The 22,406-nt window shown below is 41.3% G+C and overlaps 1 protein-coding gene and 1 long non-coding RNA gene across 4 annotated transcripts in view; one reads left to right on the top strand and one right to left on the bottom strand.

The window, feature by feature from the left end:
* PPP2R5C (protein phosphatase 2 regulatory subunit B'gamma) overlaps positions 1-22,406 on the bottom strand; it is a 175,098-nt gene that overhangs the window by 51,020 nt on the left and 101,672 nt on the right. For all 3 annotated transcript variants that reach the window (XM_045015782.1, XM_045015783.1, XM_045015785.1), the window contains 4 exons: positions 16,622-16,732; positions 15,748-15,840; positions 15,525-15,655; positions 10,903-10,962 (listed from right to left, as the gene is read on the bottom strand). In XM_045015782.1, the coding sequence (XP_044871717.1) occupies positions 10,903-10,962; positions 15,525-15,655; positions 15,748-15,840; positions 16,622-16,732 (395 nt within the window). The remainder of the gene's footprint in view (positions 1-10,902; positions 10,963-15,524; positions 15,656-15,747; positions 15,841-16,621; positions 16,733-22,406) is intronic.
* Positions 9-21,453, top strand: LOC123369814. Its single transcript, XR_006579142.1, has 4 exons — positions 9-617; positions 2,813-2,921; positions 17,719-17,873; positions 21,143-21,453. It is a non-coding gene; the product is annotated as an uncharacterized LOC123369814 (long non-coding RNA).

Genomic DNA, 22,406 nt, shown 5'->3' on the forward strand with positions numbered 1-22,406 from the left:
GAAGTTTTTAAAATCAGTTTAAAATCAGTACTTGTTCAAAATTTTCACTATTGCCAAACTTTTAAGGATAAGAAAAATCATTTTTTTGTTCTTTATTTTAATTGTTCCAAGTTGGGTTGTTTTTTGAACTCTCCCATAGAACATTAATGTAGCATTTTTTCCCATGTTGAAGAGGGTGGTCATTATATTAAATAAAAATAGAACAATGTTAAGAAAATTTAAGTCTAATTATCTAGAGAGCAGAATACAAATTCAGCCAACGGTAAAATCCACATCCTCACATCCCCTATATCAAGAGTTCTAACTTGCGTCTTTTCCAGGTGCCAAAATCCTCCCTCCAAGTTCCATAAAAGACCCAGTTCCCACCTCTCGGTTCAGCTTCCAACCTTTCCACCACTTTGTAAAACAAAGTTCTGAATAAATACCCCTCCCAACTGCTGAAACCCAGCTGCTTCATTCCTGATGAGGGAATCAGCCAAAGACACAACACCTGGGAGTCCAATCCAAGAGAGTAAACAGTTCGGAGACAGAATTACTCTACTGGGAAATGTATAGTTTTTTTAGAACTGGAGCAGGCAACAAGACAGCATCACAGCACATGGAGTTCCCAACACCAAGTGAGTAAAGACAGGTATTAATCGTTACTGGGTGCATTGTACCCTTTGATCATTTTATATGGAATGGCCTTTTGAAAACCAGTCAACTTTAAAAAAATGGAATTAAAAATAGTTTCACATTCTACAACTGGAGTCCCACTGCCAATTTTTGTGGTTTTACACTCACACATTCTTATTTTTAAGATGTTTTCATCTCACATTAACTAGCACGGAAGGCTCGCACAAACAAGCGGGGAGCTGACAAATTACTGAACTATTACATCCTAAAATACGTTAAGAGCATTCAGCTTGCAAAATCAAGCACTCAGAAGTTAAAAAACGCCAGAATTAAGGCATTTGCAACCTTAATTCCTCATACCTTGTACGTGCATACTATAATGCAGTCTATAATTACATTATCACATATTTTTTCACGACCTGTGCCTCATTCACTTAATGAGCAGTTATTCATTATTTCTTTTTATCCTCCTCATTCAATGTATGGTATCAGGCCTTATTTAACACATGCCATCCCAACCCCACACTGAATACAAAATTATTGATTTCCTCACAGACATTTCCATGGTGCTCTCATAATATTTGAGTGTTTCAAAACATGAATTTATTTTCTTAATGCTCCTGGAAGATTAGGTGTTGTCACTATTTTGTAGCTGGGGAATTGAGGCAGAACGATTAAGGCAAAATTGTCATAAAAGTGTCCATAATTTTGGGTGCAAAGCTTAAAACACATAGGGACTGATTCTTCAGAGTAATTAGAATTTCATAGCGCTTTATATGTTTGTAGCACAATTCCAGTTTACTTTTGTTGCAGCTGTAAGCACTCAGCACTTCTGCATCTCTGACCTCTGGTGCCTCACATTAGGCACCCAGAAAAGGAGGAGAGCACAATTAGTAGCTAACTATGAAATTTTTTCTTTATGTGACTTGCCCAGCATCACATAGGAGCTACATGGCAGAGGCAGGGACAGAATCCAATTCTCCAGGGTGGCATTCAACTTCCTTTCTCATCCTGTAATCGCCTGCCTCATTCACTACACACATTCCGATTTCTGCAACAAACAAGCAGGGATCCCACAGACACTAGCCTTATTAACTATACAATACTGATTCGTTCCTATAACACCATCCTTCTTGGGCACTGAAAGAGGCAGGGGTCCTGTAGGAAAAAAAAATAGCAAGTGCTCATGTAATTACAGAATATCATAAGGCATAAGCAACCTTAAATTCTGAAATTTCTCAATTTTTGAGCGCTTGACTTCACAACCTGAGCTTTTTTCTGGAACTATGCTGACCCCCAACTATGGTCATCAGCAAGGTTCAAACTTTTAGATTCACAGCACAGACCTCTACCACTTGAGCTAACGGACTGATTGGTAACAGTTGTAGACTGTTATTGGCTGTGGACCTGCCACTAGAGGGCAAGAACAAACTTTGTGAGTGGGTTTCACAACTATTTGCTGGCAGCAGAAGAATGGAGAGACTCAGGATTCTTGGGTTCTGGAGGGAAGTGTTCTTAAGTGTTACAGACCCTTCTGTCCCTGTGTCCCAAGCCAGTCTGTCCCCACCACTGATCCTGACTATTCCTCCCACCCCCAACTCCTGCCCCATTCATCCCACTACATCTACATACTCCCACTCCTACGCGCCCCACCTGCCTTATCCTCACCCCTCTGCATTAAAGTCAGGCAGTTTCCTCTTTCACCACTTTGCTGCCTGGGCACCAGTTGCGGGGGGAAAACTGAGAGCACAGGAAAGATGTTTTCCCTACTTTCAGTTCTTGTGCCCGAGATTTTTCACAAGCTTTTAACTTGGCCAAATTTGAGTACATTTTCACAGATAGCAAAAGGCACATCCCCTGACACAAGGGCAAACACCCATGCAAAATTTCAAGCCTTTGTTCCAAAGCAGGAGTTTCTGCAGTGTGAATTACATCTTAATAGGAATACTGTCTGCCCTTCCATTCAGGATTATGTAATGTTCCTATAGCAACAGAAGTAATTGCTTACAAGTAAAAGTGTTTGTTTTTGTTTTTTTTTAGCACCAGTTAATACAATTTAGCAGCCAGAAATTGACAGTTAGTGCCATGTCACTGGCCAGCTCTCTGCAAGCCTCTGAACAACTGTGTGAGAACTACTAATCTTAGATGTCTGGTAGATAAGTTTTTCCTGAAAGTGCAATTGTTTTTGTTTTTTAAGTTAACAGTGTGCCTTTAAGGAAGATACAGGGATATGGAACAGAAGGACAGGAGTGACTTCAGTTTCCCAGTTGTCAGCCAGCCTAGGACAAGGACTTTCTGTTCCTCCTGTAAGTCAATGCATTAGATCCCAAACAGACACAAAGAAAAATCTCTTTTAGCTGGCAATTGTGCTTTGCTATGCCAGGCTATAAGAATAAAGTTAATATTGACACCACATATTGCTGATAATATGACTGAAAAGCTAAATAAACAGGGTGTCTTGGCTTTTTTTTTTTTTTTTTACACTTAATATTTTAAAGAATTATCTCATGGAAAATAAAATTCACAATGTGACTAGGATACAAAGACAAAAGACAAAAACATAATTTGGCCCTGGTCTACACTACAAGTTTAGGTCGAATTTAGCAATGTTAGATCGATTTAACCCTGCACCCGTCCACCCGTTTCTGTACTCCTCCCTGACGAGGGGATTAGCGCTGGGTCGAATCTGGGGTAGTGTGGATGCAATTCGATGGTATTGGCCTCCGGGAACCATCCCAGAGTGCTCCATTGTGACCACTTTGGACAGCACTCTCAACTCAGATGCACTGTCCAGGTAGACAGGAAAAGCCCTGTGAACTTTTGAATTTAATTTCCTGTTTGGCCACTGTGGCGAGCTGATCAGCACAGGTGACCATGGAGTCCCAGAATCGCAAAAGAGCTCCAGCATGGACTGAACGGGAGGTACTGGATCTGATTGCTGTATGGGGAGACAAATCCGTGCTATCAGAACTCTGTTCTAAAAGACGAAATGATTAAGCGCAGCCAGACACGAGGGCAGTTAGAAGAGCGCAGCAGGAGGCGCTGCACATCAGAGAAGCTTTGAAAACCAGTTTCATGACTGTCCAGGCTACGGTGTGAAAGTTCTGTTTGTTTCTCCTTGATGAAAACCTGCCCCCTTGGTTCACTTTACTTCCCTGTAAGCCAACCGCCCTCCGCTTACAGAGGCAATGAAGTCATTGTTTCAAATTCATGCATTCTTTATTAATTCATCACACAAATAGGGAGATAACTGCCAAGGCACCCTGGGAGGGGTGGGGGAGGAGGGAAGCACAGCAGTGGGGTAGTTGTAGGGGCACCCCCTAGAATGGCATGCAACTCATCATAGAAGCGGGATGTCTGGGGCTCTGACCCGGAGCGGCCGTTTGCCTCTCTGGTTCTTTGGTAGGCTTGCCTGATATTCCAGGCAGGACTGACTCCCAATTAGATGGAACTTAAAGAAAGGAATGACCTGGAGTCACTCCCATTTATGCCCAGGTGCCCCCGACCAACCTCACCGAGGCTGGCCGGGAGCACCCATGTCTGCCCAGGAGCCCCCGACCAACCTCACCGAGGCCGGCCGGGAGCACCCATGTCTGCCCAGGAGCCCCCGACCAACAAGGAGAGAGCAGCAGACAGTACAATACGGCTGCTAACCGTCTTTGCTAACTTGCAAAGGCAAGGAGCTGCTGCTGTGTAGCACTGCAGTACCACGTCTGCCAGCAGAACCCAGGAGATGTACGGTGACAGTGAGCTGAGCGGATTCCATGCTTGCCATGGTATGTCCTCTGCATGGGTAACCCAGGAAAAAAGGCAAGAAACAATTTTTTGCTGTTGCTTTCACGGGGGGGCGGGCGCTGACGACATGTACTCAGAACCAGCCGCAACAATGTTTTTGCCCCATCAGGCATTGCAAGCTCAACCCAGAATTCCAATGGGTGGTGGAGACTGCGGGAACTGTGGGCTAGCTGTCCACACTGCAATGCTCAAAGTCGACACTAGCCTCGGTACTGTGGATGCACTCTGCCGACTTAATGGTCTTAAGTGGGGACACACAATCGACTATCAAATCGATTTCTAAAAAAATCGACATATTACATTGACCTAATTTCGTAATGTAGACATACCCTTGGTTTACTCCTTTACATAGACAATCTTCTGGAATGGGCATTGTGGACTGATTGTTGGTATAGGAAACAGCTCTTTATAACAAAGATCCAAGTGGTATCTCCACAAAGGGCTGCAAATTAATTTTGTCTTGGCTCTGACCTGCCTTTTACAGCAATTACACAACAAGAACAAGAACAAAAGGGTTACCTACCTTTCGTAACTTGTTCCTCGAGATGTGTTGCTCATGTCCATTCTAGGTGTGGAGTGCCACACTCGTGCATCGGTATATTAGGCGCTGCTGACCCTAGCCCCCTCAGTTCCTTCTTGCCAGCAACTCTGACAGAGGGGCAGGAGGGCCGGTAATGCAATGGACATGAGTAACATCTCGAAGAACAAGAGTTATGAAAGGTAGGTTACTGTTTTTTCTTCTCCGAGTGCTTGCTCATGTCAGTTCCATTCTAGGTGACTCATGAGCAGTATCTTTGGAGGTGGGCTCAGAATTCATGGTCATGCGGCTTGTAACACTGCTCTACCAAAGCCAGCATCATCTTGGGCCTGCTAGGTAAATGTGAAACAAGACATGAACGTGTGAATGGATGACCAGGTAGCAGCCCTGCAGATATCTTGAATCGGCACTTGAGCCAGGAAAGCCGCAAATGAGACTACGCCCTAGTTGAGTGGGCAGTTACAATTGCCGATGGAGGCACTTTTGCCAGATCAAAGCAAAAACGGATGCAGGCGGTAATCCATGATGAAATTCTCTGGGAGGACACTGGAAGACCTTTTATCCTGTCTGCTACCATGAAAAACAACTGCATCGACTTACGGAATGGCTTGGTCTTTTTTATGTAAAAGGCTAGCAGTCTCCTGAGGTTCAGAGAGCATAATCTACACTTCCCATCCGACTTATGAAGTTTTGGAAAGACGACAAGTAAATATACATTCTGGCCTGTATAAAACTGAGAAGCTACCTTGGACAGGAAAACCGGCTGCAGTCACAGGTGTACTATGTCCTTGTAAAACACCATATAGGGTGGCTCCAAGCTAAGCACCCTAAACTCAGAGACCCTATGTGCACACGTTATTGCTACCAGGAGCGAGACTCTCCATGAGAGTAGAAGGGATCAGGAAGCCAAAGGCTTAAAGGGGGGTGTGAGCCGTGACAGCATGAGATTCAGGTCCCAAGGAGGGACAAGGTCATGAACATGGGAATAGTCACTCCAGACCTTTCAAAAACCAGACTGTCATGTCACGAGCGAAGACTGACCTGCCTGGAATGGAGGGTGGAAGGCTGAAATAGTGGCCAAGTGAACCTTAACTGGTGAAAGAGACAGGCCCTGGAGTTTGAGGTGCAGAAGGTATTCTAGGATCTACAGCAGCGAGGCCAGCTCAGGCCAAATACCCTGGTTCAAGGCCCAGAACATGAACCGTTTCTCTGCTCTGGGGACCGACGGCGTTTGGCCTGCCCTCTGAGGAGGTCTCATGGCTGGCTTACCTACCTGGGGAGACCAAGCACTCCTGCTCCTCTGCATTCAACCATGCAGCAGCCAAGCTGTCAGGTGCAGCGCAGCCAGGTTCGTGTGCAGAAGACTGTTGTGGTTCTGAGACAGCGGATCCGGCCAGAGGGGCAGCTGCAGCAGAGCCACCACTGAGAGGTTCAGCAGTGTGCTGAACCAGTGTTGGCGAGGCTAAGCCAGACTATCAGGATTACCTTCCCCTGGTCCTGTTTCATCTTCTCAAGGACTCTGTGGATTAATGGCACTGGTGGGAAGGAGTACGTTAGGGCCCCTAACCACGGAAGCAAAAAGGAGTCTGACAGGAAGCCTCTGTTGATCCCCCAAAATATGTGGCACTTCCTGGGTGGATTTGTTCATGTCCTGGCAGAACAGGGAGTTCCCCACCTGTGGGGGATCATGATGGGGTTTTGCTTTGCTCGCTGATGTAAAACATTGCGGTGGTATTTTCCCTTCAGGATCTGCAGCACCTTGCCCTTCATGTGAGGCAGGAAAGCCTGACAGTCCAAGCGAACTGCTTTGAGCTCTCTAACGTTTATGTCGAGGGCGCGATCATCTCGTGACCAACATTCTTGTGTGCTGAGATCACCCAGGTGTGCCCCCCACCTCAGGTTCAAGGCATTGGAGACCAGTGTCAGTGACGGGGTTGCAAAGGGAACTCCCTGCAACACTGATCCAAGGTCCACCCACCATTTCAGGGATGATCGTATGTGATCCAGCACCCTGACCACGCGGTCTAGATTGTGCTATTGGGGCTGTAGACCGAAGACAACCACGCTTCCAGGGGTCTGAGATGGAGCCGCACGTGACTGATTACGTAAGTACAGGCTGCCTTGTGGCCTAATAACCTCAGGCATGTGAGAGCGGGTGGGCCTTCACTTGCAAGATCACGTCTGACATGGCTCAGAAACAGGCCTCCAGAAGGAAGGCTCTGGCTTTTGTGGAGTTGAGGACTGCCCTATGAACTATCTGTTGCACCGGTACTAAGGTCGATTTCTTTTTATTAACTGGCTCAGATTGTGGCAGGTGGAACGTACCAGATCGAGGCTCCTTTGAACATGATCCCGAGATCTGCCCTGGATGAACCAGTTGTCAAGGTACGAATAAACCAGGATCCTTTGACACCTCAGGTAAGCAGCCACTGGTGCCATGCATTTTGTGAAAACTGGCGGGACTGCTGAGTTCTGAAGGGAGGCATCATGAATTGGAAATGACGCTGGCCCACCACAGAACAGAGGAACAATCTGTGTCCTTGGAAAATGGAGATATGAAACTATGCGTCCATCAAGTCGAGGGCGGCATAACAGTCTCTGGGGTCTGGGGAAGGGATGATGAAGGCTAGGAAGACCATGCAAAACTTCAACTTTCTGAGATTTTTTTTTTTTGAGGGGTCACAGGTCCGGAATGGGTCTTAAAACCCCTTTCACTTTCAGGATTAAGAAATAGTGGGAATAGAACCCTTTCCCCCTCATGTCCTGAGGGACCTCCTCCACCGCTCCCAGCTGTAGGAGGTTTTCTACTTCCTGAACAAGGAGTTGCTCATGAGAAAATTCCTTGAAGGGGGCGGGGAAGGGAGTGGGTGGGAGGGGCAGCCGAGAATTGCAGGGTGTAGTCCAGAGATGATATACCGAGCATCCAACGGTTCGAAGTAACTCATGACCAAGCCAACCGGAAGGTGGTTGAGTAAGGAGTAGGGTGGATCCTGAGAACTGACTCGGGCGCTGTCCTCAAGCACACCCCTCAAAACGAGCACTTCTGGCCCCCTTGGTATTTTGCTGAGTCAGGCAGGACAGGCAAATGGGAGGTGGAGGGGCAATGACGGCTGAACCTTGAGTCTTCGTCCCTTCTAGAGGAGCCCTGCCAAGGAGGCGGGGACGGTCTGAACTGTTTTTTCACCATCTGTGGCGTTGCAGGCTTAGTGAGCGGAGGGTGGCTTTAATGTCGTGGAGTCCATGAAGCCTTGCATCTGTCTCCTCCAAGAAGAGCCCCCTTCCGTCGACGGAAGGTCCGGGATGGAGGACTGCATCTCCTGGGACAGACCCGCAGATTGAAGCCAGGAACTGCACCACATTACCACATCCAAGGCAACATCCCTGGCCGCTGAACTGGTCGCATTCCAGGTCACCTGGAGGTACCCTCCTCCAAAATGGTGGTAAACTTGTGGCCCAAGTCCTGGGGCAGGGAGTCAAACTTTTTGAGGGAGTCTCACAGATTAAAACTGTATTTTCCCAATAAAGCCTGGTGGTTTGACATCCTAAACTGAAGTGTGGCCATCAAATAAATGTTCCTTCCAAAAAGGTCCAGCCTCTTGGTGTCTATTTTTGGGTGTGGAACTGGCTTGCCCTTCCCTGTCCCTTTCATTGGCCACCGAGATGACCAGTGACCCTGGGAGCGGGTGGGTATACAAGTATTCAAACCTTTTAGCAGAGACGAAGTATTTATTTTCAGACTGCTTGGAGGTGGGTCGGATAGAAGACAGGGTTTTCCAGAGGGCCTTGGCTATCTTTAGAACCCCGTTGTGCACTGTCAGTGCAACCCACGCGGAAGCTGATGCCATTAGCATGTTGACTAAAGTGTCAGACTGCTCTGCCATTTCTTCCACCTCCAAGCCTAAGTTCGAGGCCACCCTCCTGAGCAGGGCTTGGTGCTCCTTAAAGTCATCCGGTGGACTGGCATGTGAGGGCCCTGCTACCACATCATCTGGCAATGAGGACAAGGACTGGACTACCGGGGGAGGGCCTGGGACATTGTCCCCTGTAGGGGACGGTTCCTTTAGAGTGGATACCTGCTCCTCAACCCCAGTATTGGATTCCACTCCACGCACTGAGCCCAGGGCCATCGGTGCCAGGGGTTACTTCTCCGAGGCAGCAAGGGAGGAGAGGTGTAAGAAGGGCATCGGCATGCCTGGCATGGCCCACATGTTCCAATATGGCCACTGTGCAGGCCACTGGCCCAGCTCCTAGTTTGGCAACATGGGAGTTGAGGCAGACTCAGGTGCCCACAAGAGCCGCTGCTGTCACGGTGAGGGGCTGAAATCACCACCAGATGGAGCCCTCACCCCCCCCGCATTCCAACCTCCTGCCCCAGCCCTCAGCCCCCTCCTACACCCCTCTTACCCAGTCCCACCCCAGGGCCCACACCCCCAGCCAGAGCCCTCACCCTAACACTCTGCCCCAGCCCTGAGCCCCCGCTCCAAACTCCTCGGCCCCACCCCCACCACGTATTACCTCCATATTGGCACACAACAGAATTCATTCCGTACATGGACATAAAAAATTAGAGGGAACACTGCTCTTGACCCTTCTTGCACGATGCCAGGGAGTCTCATTCCTTCAGGTGCTCTTTGGCACCAGCAAAGGAGAGCGGTGCTGGGCAGAACTCGGTGCTGGCGGTGCTCTCCACACCGATGCCGAGGTGCTGGGTGTAGAATCGGAGTGGGAAGGCTCCGAGACAGGGCGAATCGCAGCCTCCATGAGGAGGGCCCTTAGATGAATGTTGCGCTCCTTTTGAGTTCTAGGACGAAAGTTCTTACAAATGCGACACTTGTCCTTCACATGCAACTTTCCCAAGCACTTTTGGCAGCTGCTATGGGGGTTGCTAATGGGCATAGGCTTATTACAGGCAGAACAAGGCATAGAACCCAGGGACCGTCCCCTGCTGGGACTCTAACTTACAGCATCATAAAACCATAACTTCTATGCTACAACTAAAGGGAGGGAGGCCAGGGAAGTTAACAGAAGCAGGAAGTTTTTGAAAAGCTTGGGAGAATTTAATGGGCAGAGGAACAGGGGACATGCAAGAACTATTCCACTAGCATCATCTCCCCTGCCCCACCTAATGGAAAGGTGGAGGACATAAAGAGGAGGAGGGGCCAGCCCCCATCTTGCCATTATATGCTCTTTAAATCTCCCTCACCCCTTCTGAATTCTGTTATATTCCCTGCCATTCCCCATTGACTGAGGGGGAGCGGGGAGCATTGGTATGGGAACTAAAGTCTTCCCACTACTCAGTGATGAGTGTAATACGTAAACTGTGGTAATAAATGCTGTATAAATACCTACAAAAATATTAACTAATAATCGTTTTACATTATACTGACTTTTTAGTCCACACATAGTCAACCTAAATGTCTTATATTAATTATTAGAAAACCAGAGCTGCTGTTTTGTTTTTTTTAATTATTAAACTTGGCAGTTTCTTCATTTATTTACTTTAAACCTGTCATCTTGGCAATATACTGTGGAACGTGAAATAAAAAGCAATCTTACACAGAGAATCACAGCTATTAGACATTGATTGGGCCTATTCGGTATTGCAATCTATTGCCTTGGAGGTGCAAGGTAGTTCTCTACAGTATCTTCTCCAGTAAATCATTCTAGCACTGAGATTTTCCTTGGTGAACAAGCAGATCTGGTGTTTAAGACTTCATTTTGATATTCTGTAATTTAATCTATGATAGCAAAACTTGTCCACATACACTTTAGACCTAAACAACTACACTCCCTCACTGGCGTTTACACCCTTTAAATATTAGTAATGGTTATCATATTCCCTCCTTAGTTATAACTCTGTCAAACTATACAAAGTTATACATTTCTTCAAAATGTATCCCTCCAGCCCCTATTCAATTTTTGACGAGTTTTATGGTATACAACCAGTAACTTACCTTCCCAATATTTCCAGTAATTCTGCTATGCCATTATGATGTTCTGTTTCATAAATAAACCTAAACAAATGAAATACAGTTTTAGTCACTCAGTATTGACTATATAGAAATATATAGACCTGTCTCCAAGACATGACTTTGTATCTATCTGATGTTTCATGTAGCGTCAGAAAAATGTGAAGTGGAAAATTAGTACTTCAGACAGTGTACCAACATCTATATTCAGCAGGCTGAAAAACCCATTTTTAAAAATATAGTATGTACAAGTCAGGAATATATTTGATTGTTTTGGATAATTAAATCTTTAGAGTTGCTTTTTTGCTGTGCTTACAAAATGATCTATTGATAGCAGCAAAGAGTCCTGTGGCACCTTATAGACTAACAGACGTTTTGGAGCATGAGCTTTCGTGGTTGAAGTGGGTATTCACCCACGAAAGCTCATGCTCCAAAACGTCTGTTAGTCTATAAGGTGCCACAGGACTCTTTGCTGCTTTTACAGATCCAGACTAACACGGCTACCCCTCTGATACTATTGATAGCAATAATTAGCCACTTTGAATGCTTTCATTTTTAAAATTTACACTACTCAAAGGTCCTAGGACTACACGATACTCGTGTTGTTTTTGCTTCCTTGCAACATCTGTTCTGTAGCTGAACTGCATGCCCTGTACGGTAATGCTATCAATGGCATATCCATCTGTACAGAACTGGCACAGTAAGTTACTGTTCTCAAACCACCTACACTGAAGAGAAAAAACGAGCAAACATCCTTGTGCTTTTCCAGTTGTCACATTTTATGCAGGAGTAATGATCAAAAACTGAATGCAGTCAAATTATATTTTAAAATTAAGACAATACTGAGCGTGTAGCATGATGCTATAATTTATTCTCCCATTTGTAAGGCAAACGGATGTGAGGTGGTCCAATAATTCCCAGATACCTACCTAAAGATTTCTTTTGCACTATACATTTATTTGCCAGATGATCAGTAATAAATAGGACAAGTCAAGCCTTCACATTATGTTTTCTCTTTTGGCAGAAAGGCACAATCTGTCCATTTTTTGGGAAGTTTTCCAAAACTATAAAGCTCCACGTTTGTCCAATTCAACACTTGTCACAGAATTTCATCAATAAAATTTAGAATAGAAAACAGTTTCCCATTTTTAAATATTTTTCTAGAATGGATTCAAACCAGTTTGCTTTGAGTATTATTTTCCCCAGAAAAAGTAACTCAGTTCAGATAAGAACATTTTTTGCTGAAAATGAAGTTGGTAGGAAAATCCTTTTTATTTGATAACATTAATTTCATTTAATTGTTAAACACCAAAACAAAGAAAATATTTAAAAAAGTAATAAATACACAAGGAAAAACTTTAAAATCCATATCCCAGTATCAGACAGACACACAGTTTTAGCTTATGATTCAAGGAAGCAAGAAAAGAAACTCTGCTTAAACCTGGCCTGAGAGTTACACTGAGGACCTGCAGAATCATGCCAAATATGAGCAAAGTAAATGTTTTAGAGGGGTGTACATTACATTAAAAAAAGGACATATAATTATCTTTCAGTTAAGTTCAGGGATTAAGAAGTTGAAGGAACTTGTTTGTAAACTTATTTTTCTCCTTAGAATTTTATGCCCAGAAGTACTATGCAAAATTTCTATACAGATTTGTTTTTACTGAGCTGGAAAAATACTTTAGTTTCTATGTCCTTGAGAATTCAGTTGGTAGATAAAGAAGGCTTCTTGTTTATACTTTGCTGAAAAGGGTGCTATCTATACTATAATCTAGATTTCACTACAGCATTCCTTATGTACATTTCAGAACAGAAGCAGAAAAGTGAAAAAAATTCCATCTATTGTTTCTACAAACTAAAAAAAGGTGAATGGGCAGAATATTTGTAACCCATTCAAAAGACGTATTAGAAATGATTAGATTTGAAATCTTGGCTTCCATTACATTAAAACACTGCCAATGCAGAACAAAAATGGCAGAATAAACCTCCATTAGTATACATTTCAGATATATTGTTTCATGAAATTGTGCATTCCAGCATTAACTTAATCAAAACCCACTATTGGTTAAATAAACTGTAAGCAAATTTGCATTCCCTTTCTGTCTTTTCTTGAAATCCTTTCCCCTGAAACAAAACTTAACAGCACTTTGTCTAAGAAAGAGTGGGATTCCGTGTCCAAGAACCACTGCATGAAGACAGAGAAGATGAGGCTTACTCACTATTTTTAGGCAGTTCCTCAGTTCCTTTTTCTAAAGGAACATTTTTCTAGCGATAAGATCCCTCTATACCTGAACTGGCAAAAAGCTGTTGTGCAGTTGGCACCATTCTCTTCAAGGGATCACATGTTCGCATTTAGGAGGAAAAGTGTACAAGGGGCAGACACACAAGAAAATGTGCTAGATACAAGTAACACGGCTATACAGCATACTGGATCTACAGAAAAATGAGATGCATCAAATCAGATGGCTTCAAAAGCTGAAGTCTGTGGAATCTGTACTGAGACCCTATTGTGCAGCAAACTGCTTACTTGCAAATGGAGTAGTGATTAGTCCATATTTAAGTATATATCAATCATATCCTGTCTAACATGAAGCCCATATATGCCAGCTGTTTGCCCCTACATGCTTGGAAATCCACTTAAACACTTTAATATCATGTCACACTGAGGTGCTGATATAGGTCGACTAAGTTTGGAAACAGTCATGAACTGTGTTTCCTGTGAAAAATTTCAGGGTATGTAAATATGGCTTTTCCCTTCCCTCCTTAAAATTCCTTCCAAATTTCTAAAGCCTTCTCCAACTTTGCTTTTTGAGAATATTCTACATGGTAGATTACTGCAGTAGCAATGTTCTATGGAGCAACTTACTAACAAGCCAGATTTTGCTACCCTTATCCATGAGCAGTGCTCTGCAAGTATCGATTTCAACAGAGTTTCATGGTAGTAAGTTTCTACTCAACAAGAGCAAGGGAGGCAGAAACTGGCTCTATGTTTTTGTGGTGGGTTGCTATTGCTGCACTCAGAACTGCAACCCCACTGAGTATGTCTACACTGTAATTAAAAAATATGGCTAGCCTGTCCAGCTCACTCAGGCTCGCAGGGCTTGGACTAAGGGGAGTCCAGGCTCTAGGACTCTGAAAGGTGGGAGGGTCCCACAGCTTGGGTTGCAGCCCAAACCCAAATATCTGCACCACAAATGAACAGCCCCTTAGCCCGAGGCAGCTGGCACAGGCCAGCTGCAGGTTTTTAATTGCAATGTAGACATACTCTGACCTTCTGAATTTACATCTTTATGTTTATTGAACTGGGGTACGTATGTGTGCATGCGTGTAAAGTTTGGCCAATGTAACAATAACTATTAGAGGGGATCACTATCCATTTACTCTAGTGGTTATTGCCACAGACAATATAAACATTTTGATAGAGTTTTTGTAAGTGTTCAGGGAGTCATTATTTTTATTCTAAGCCAAATATGCTGGAGGCAAAAATCCAGATAAGCAATATGTTCTGTTTCCTAAAAATACTCTCTGGATTCCAGAGAAACAGAAACATTATTGAAAACAATACTGATATAAATACTTAGATGACAAGGTCTAATGTTTATTTAATTGAAATCTAGAATACAAACGGCTCACTGTAATGGATTCAATTTTTAGTAGTATATTTTAGGTTACTCCTCAACCATTTCCTTAAGCTTGTGAATTTAGATACCCAAATCAATAATGTTTATAAAGTGAAGATAGAAAGGAAACTCAGGTAACGGTGCAATAATGCAAATAGGCATAATATCCGTTAAAAAGTAATTGTGTACCTGCAACACACACTAGGGCAGAACATTTCAAAATAGCTCAGCCTCAGTTCACCAACCTTCCAATTGGAGCTGAGTTTGTGCCAATCGGGAAGTCTGAGAACTTAAAACTATCCAGTTATGAATACTGGATATGTGATTCTATATTAAAAAGAAAATTAATAACCCTGATTCACAACCAAAGTGGCAGAAGCAAAGACATTACTGTTATTATTTCTTGCAAGAGCAAATACACTTTCGGCAACAGTACCACTGCAGTGCTTTGACACCGATTATCAGGACTACTCCCAATTGGACATCTCTTTTCCTTATGCACCTCAAATTGGACTTGCTTCCCTCAGAAATGGAACTTGCCCTTTGAAGTGAGTTCCTGCACATGTATTTTCTTCACTTGTGTTGCATCTCTCTCTCCAGGAGATATGTATAAAACTGAAACAAATGTATCTACGTTCTGTGATATTACAAATAAATAATTATAACAAACAAACAATAATATGCAGTGCCATGTTACCGAGTGCAGTATCATTCAAACAACTCATCCCTGATAAAGCACTATATAAAAAGTCAAGTTGACACAAAACTGATGTAAATGCAGAATCTCAAATGTACCCAAACTGCAGCTATAATATTTATCACATGCTATACTTCCCCTGAGAATTGCTTAATTAAAAAGATGCCAATATTATTAGGCACAAACATGTTTACACAGAATGAAATAACTAAGATTTTGCTAATAAGGGACCAAAAAGTCTAAATCACAGTATCTAATCATATGTACCAAAATAAAGAGCTGTGACATACCTATAAAATATATTATTAATTTGTTTCCTGATGTAAGCTCTTAGGCCTAAGAATTTCCCATATATTCTGTGAAGAGTAGTTTTAAGAAAATCTCTTTCCCGAGGATCTTCACTGTCAAAGAGTTCTAAAAGCTGTGAAAAAGAAAGATAAATTTTACTCAAATCTAATGCATTTTAAATCAATTTGGATTTAAAGCTTGAAGATATATTCATTTTTACCTCACCTGCAATACAAACTTCTGATCAATATATTTCTTAGCTACATTAGGTTGGAAATCTGGAGATTCTAAAAATCTTAAGAAAAATTCATAAACAAGCTGAAAAAAAATCCACAGAGAAATAACATTAGTTTTTTGACATATTATATTATATTTTTGTAAGCAGTACAATTACAACTCAATTCTGACACTGTTAAAAAAGAAACTTCCTAGTTCAAGATAGTATTATACATTGTTTTTATATCATTTTACAGCAAAAGTAATACTACAATTTGGTGCAGGGAATGTATGTCATCAGGTGCTGTATTTTCTAACAGTGCTATGTTCTTTAAACTGCAGAGGATTCCCAAATACTACATTCCTGAATTAATTTTACTTCATACCAATAGATACTGATCTAACATCCATGGTGTTCAGTAATGCATATTTTGAAAAATCTTTTACTTTTACTTTGCGCTCACATTTTTCAAACATCTAAAGCTAGAACCTTGCCATAGATAAATAAAAACAAAACATGAATAGTAAAAATAATCAACTAAAGCTCACTTTAATCTTTACTATTTAATTTAAAATCATATGTTTGTACTGAAACAAGCAACAAACTTTTGACCTCTAAAAACACAGACTGATTTTCAATGTAATTTTCTTTTCAGTTGTTTACGCATTAATATCTTTTGAAAGATTAAAACTAATAATTTCAAATGACACAATGTAATTTCAAAGACTGTCCAGCTCTTAATAGTAACAAATCTATTTTTGACTGCAAAAGATCATTTACACTAGTGTGTTTAACATACAGTAGGAAGACACATTGTGTAATACTATTTTGCAATAATTTAGTTACTATTTAGTCAAATGAAATGAGGAGATTGCTAATTACCTGTAGGTGAGGCCAGGCAGCTTCTAGAGTTGGTTCATCTTCCTCTGGATCAAATTCTGCCCCGGTTGGATTAGAAGATGGTGGTAATGTTCGAAACATGTTAACTGCAAACTAAAATCACATGTATCTTTAAGAACTCTGAAACAATGGAATTATTTAAAGATGCTTACTGAGATGAAGATTCTTTATAAAACAAGTATTTTAACTAATACCACTGAAGTTTATCATTTAAAAACTGGTATTTAACTCAACTAATGCTTAACAAAAAATGATTAGCTACTCAATTAAAACTTTCTTCTCTGTAGATTATAGCGCACAGAACATTTTCAAGTCATGTTTCAAGTCTAAACATTCAGAGAGAACCCTGTTACTACAGATATATTTGGGAGCTAATGATGTTAGAGAATGTTTTACAGAGAAAGTGTTTACAAAGAACTATAGAATTGGAAGCCAGAACAATGGAGATTAAATAAATGTTCACTCATATATGCCCTGTTCCAAGAAAATGTCCCCAAAGGTTATTACAGAAAACTAACATATTACGATTTAAAAATTTGTTTACATATCTATAAATTCAAATATTCATTTATCACAATTAGTTACATTCAGTCACCTTCCTGTTTACTATCAATCACTGGAAAATATTCTAAAAAAATATTCTTGCCCTGAACATTCACTCCAAAATTAGTGTGTGGTGCCAAGCCACCTCCCTTATTTTCAAAAGATTAGAAAGACATGGAGATTCTGAATTGGTCTTGCATATTCTAGCCTAAAATTTAACCTCCTCCGCCAGATTAATAAGAATCTTAACTCAAAGTCATTGTACAATTGTAAGGGGGGAGGAAGGAATGGAGAGTGGATCAAAAGAGACCTGCCTCCGCTGGTTATTGTTCCTTTATAAAGCAGGGGCCCCTTGTTGGACAGCCAATTCCAGCACTTGAAAGAAGCGACAATATTAACCAATGTGGTCTCCCAATGGACTACCATTGGTCAGTGGCCACTGTGGCCTCCCCAGGAGTGAAACTCAACCCATCCCATCCTACCCTGCAATATGGGCTAATAGTAAATGGCAAATCCTCCCTCCCTCTCTGTTTCAGGTAGAAGGAGAGCTCACCAACTGGAAATAGTTCTGGAGCCGAGACTGTCCCCATAGCAACTACTTCCATAGTCCAGCACACCATCTAAATTATGCCCTCACAAACCATATTATGCAAAAATATTGAGGCCGGTTGCAAGTGAACTCTGTAGAAAGGTAAGAAAAATTATACTAATTAAGTCTATCTTAATTACCAATAATGGAGAAAAAGCAGAAGTCACTTAAACTATTGAATAAATATTTCTGTTCTGTATCTGGGGAGAAAAGATGATGTAGTTATGGCATATTATGATAACACTCCTTCCATTCTAACTAGTATCTCAGGAGAGGTTAAACGGAAGTTACTAAAGCTAGACATTTTTAAATCAGCAGGTCCAGATAATAAGCATCCAACAGTTTTAAAAGAGCTGGCTGAGGAGATCACTGGACAGTTAATGTTGATTTTCAGCAATTCCTGGAACCTGTCTGGTCTTCCAAAAGACTAGAAGAAAACTAATGTTGTGCCAATATTAAAAAAGAGTAAATAGGACGACCTGGAAATTACAGGCCTGTCAGTCTCATACTGATCCAGAGCAAGATAATGAAGTGGCTAATAAGAGACTTTATTAATAAAGAATTAAAGGAGGGTAATATAATTAACGACAATCAATGTGGGTTTATGGAAAATAGAGCCTGTCAAACTAACTTGATATGGGTTTGTTTTTTTTATAAGATTACAAGTTTGATTGATAAAGATAATAGTGTTGATGTAACATACTTGGCACTTCTATAAGGCACTGACTAGGTACCACATGACATATTGATTAAGTAACTAGAAAGAGATAAAATGAACATAGCACACATTAAATGGATTAAAAACTGTCTGATAGCTCTCAAAATGTAATTGTAAATCATCATCAAAATGGTGTCTCTTTAGTGGGGTCCCACAGCGATCAGTTCTTGACCCTAGCCTATAACATTTTTATTAATGACCTGGAAGAAAACAAAATCATCACTGATAAAGTTTGCAGATGACAAAAACTGAAGGAGTGTTAAACAATGAAGGGGACAGGTCACTGATACAGCGTGATCTGGATCGCTGATAAGCTGGGTGCAAGCAAATAATATGCATTTTAATAAGGCTAAATGTAAATGAATACATCTAGAAATAAAGAACGTAGGCCATACTTACAGGATGGGGGACTCTATCCTGTGAAGCAGTGACTCTGAAAAAGATTTAGGGGTCATGGTGGATAATCAGCTGAGCATGAACTCCCAGTGTGATGCTGTGACCAAGAGGGCTAATGAAATCCTTGGATGCGTAAACAGGGAAACCTCACGTAGAAATAGAGAGGTTTATTTTACCTCCATATTTGGCACTAGTGTGACCGCTTCTGGAATACTGTGTCCAGTTCTGGTGCCCACAATTCAAGAAGGATGTTGATAAACTGGAGACGGTTCAGAGAAGAGCCACAAGAATGATAAAATAATTACAAAATCTGCCTTATTGTGACAGACTCAAGGAGCTCAATCTATCTACCTTAACAAAGATAAGGTTAAGGAGTGACCTGATTATAATCTGTAAGTACCTACACCTGGGGAACAAATATTTAACAACAGGCTTTTCAATCTAGCAAAGAAAGGTATAACATAGCTGGATGATCCAACAGCTAGAAGTGGAAGCTAGACAAATTCGAACTGGAAATCAGGCATACATTTTTTACAGTGAGTATTTAACCATTTGAACAACTTACTAAGGGTTGTGGTGGATTCTCCATAACTGTCAATTTTTAAATCAAGATTGGCTGTTTTTCTAAAAGATATGGGCTAGCAATTATTTTTGGGGACGTTCTATTGGCAGTGTTATAGAGAAGGTCAGATTAAAGTATCACAATGGTCTGGCCTTGGAACCTATCAATCTATGAACCCTGACATAGGAGAAACCTGCACTCCATTCCAAATATAAGATTCCTTTTCTAAGTGCAGAAGTGTTAACTTATAATACTGCTGTTGGGGTTCAACTGCCACCAACTGCTCATTAAGATTTGAGATCTAGGACTAGACTAGAAGAGTCATCAGCTTTCCTCTAAATTCTTCCATAAAGACCTTCTCCTTTCCAGATTAAGGCCAAGATGGAGGGAGAAGAAGAAAACTGCCAAGGGTGCTGGTGGGGGGGGAGGGGGAAATAATTAAAAGAAACTGATTTCCCACAGGAAAAAAATCCCTTCCAAAAGGCTCTCTTGCATAAAAGGCTCTCCTGTCCTGGCTGCAAGCCCCAGCTGTGGCTCCGCTCCCTGCTAAGGTCCCGGGTCTTGGGGTGGGGGCGCGGACAGATTACATTATGGGTAAGTGGGGGCAGAACATAAAAAGTTTGGAGACCACTGATCTAAAGAAATACAAAGGATAATTTTATGTTCATACAATACAGCCTAACAGGTATCAGTTTGACCAAACTAATGGGTAACGGAGAATACATAGTAATATGTGTAAATCCTCAAAATATGTCTGTATAGTTGGGACTCTCAGCCTCAGCAAATATAGAAAAAAGTATAACAGAGTTTAAACGAGTGAGGCATCATCTTTCCTTGGTGACTGCTTCACATAAGATTGTTCTGTTTGTCATCAATATCATTAGTATGTCATTCCTAATATGTGTGGAGAAGTATGGACCAATTTACATCACGACTTTAAATCACTTGATCTTTTTTTTAGAAAAATTACTGATTTAAATCAAGTTGAAGCTTTATAAAACTACTTGGCAAATCTGTGCTATTGCAACTTTAGATTAAAATTCTAGAATGGACTAAATTATAAACACCATCTTTTAAAATGCTGCTACTTGTGGGGTGGGTTTTTTTGAATTTTACAATACTGTTATTGATGGGGCTGGAAATGTGTATTGAAAGTTAAAGCCATGATCCTGCAAGTGCATAAGCAGGTGTGTAACTTTACTCACTTGAATTGTACCAATGACTTCAGTGAGATTATTCATACTTAAAACTAAGCATGCGCAGAAGTGTTTGTGGCATCAGGGGGCTAAACTTGTATTTTTGTTTCAAAATTGGGGGGTATAAAATCTTTGTCTCTTTGGGGGGAAAAAGGGCTTTAGTGTTAACCATGAGAAGTTTAGACTTTCAGTACACTAATGAAGTTAATGTGTATTGTTTTTTGTGCTCACAGGCCAATATTTTCAAAAATCATATTTAGGCATCTTAGGATGGGATTTTCAAAGCACCAAATGTATTTAGGAGCACTAATCCAATTGGCTTCAAACTGCAAACCCTGATGGAGGAGTATAAACTGATCAAAGCATTTGAGTTTTCTTGACTGATGGAAGTTCAGTATATTGGAAGGTGCTGTCAGTGGGAGGTGGGGAGCGCAGACTATATAATTATCAATGTAATGTATTAAATGTGAACACTAATGCTTAATATTGTCACTTTCAGTGTCAGCATTATTGATTTCATTGCTGCACATTTTAAAGTATATAACAAGGCACGTGCTGTAAATCACAAGAGTTGGGAATTCAGAGATTATTTGCATTACCTAGTCAAGGATCAGCATTATCTCCTGCAAATGTAAACAAACTTGTGTGTCTGAGTGACTGGCTGAACAAGGAGGAGGACTGAGTGGACTCATAGGATCTAAAGTTTTACATTGTTTTCTTTTTTAATGCAATTATTTTTTGTATGTATGTAATTCCATATTTGTAAGTTCGACTTTCACGATAAAGATACTGCATTACTGTACTTGTAAGAGGTGAACTGAAAAATACTATTTCTTGTTTTTTACAACACAAATATTTGTAATAAAAATAAATATAAAGTAATCACTGTATGCTTTGTATTCTGTGTTGTAATTGAAATCAATACATTTGAAAATGTAAAAAACATCCAAAAATATTTAAACAAAATGTATTCAATTATTGTTTAACAGTGAAATTAGTCCTGCAATTAATCACGATTAATTGTTTTCATCGCTTGACAGCTCTAGAATTAACCCTTTATAACCTTGAAATGTTTCACTGTTTTTTTTTAAAATATTGTGTTTGAAATCTTGAAAAATCAGCATAGGTGCCTTTGATCATGAACTATAATTTACTTATATTGTGCTATAGGTATGCCTGGTGATTTAGGCATACAAGATGATAGATGAAAGAGCTTCAAGGCAGGAACCTAACTGTCAGACAAAGGAAGGCGGAAGGGGATATATGCAACACAAAAAACTCCCAAACTAAAAACCCTCCAAAAAAAAAAACAACAACAAAAAACTCCCAAACAACTGTTCCCTCTTTCTATCCTCATTTACTTTCCTCCAGGCAAATATGCAAAGACAATATAAAGCATCTCTGAACTGGTTCCTGCACATCCTAAGAACATAAGAATGGCCATACTGGGTCAGAGCAAAGGTCCATCTAGCTCAGTAGCCTGTCTTCTGACAGTGGCGAATGCCAGGTGCCCCTGAGGGAATGAATAGAACAGGTAATCATCAAGTGATCTATTCCCTGTCACCCATTCCCAGCCTCTGGCAAACATAGACTAGCGACACCATCCCTGTCCATCAATGGCTGTTAGCCAGGATGGACCTATGCTCCATGAACTTATCTAGTTCTCTTTTGAACTGTTCCTCTAACAGTAGATGCAAATAGGTTAATATTCAAATCCATTAAAAAAATTACTTCTTCCACATCATCTATGAAAAGGGAGCTCA

This window comes from Mauremys mutica, chromosome 4, assembly GCF_020497125.1.
Source record: "Mauremys mutica isolate MM-2020 ecotype Southern chromosome 4, ASM2049712v1, whole genome shotgun sequence".
NCBI lineage: Eukaryota > Metazoa > Chordata > Testudines > Geoemydidae > Mauremys > Mauremys mutica.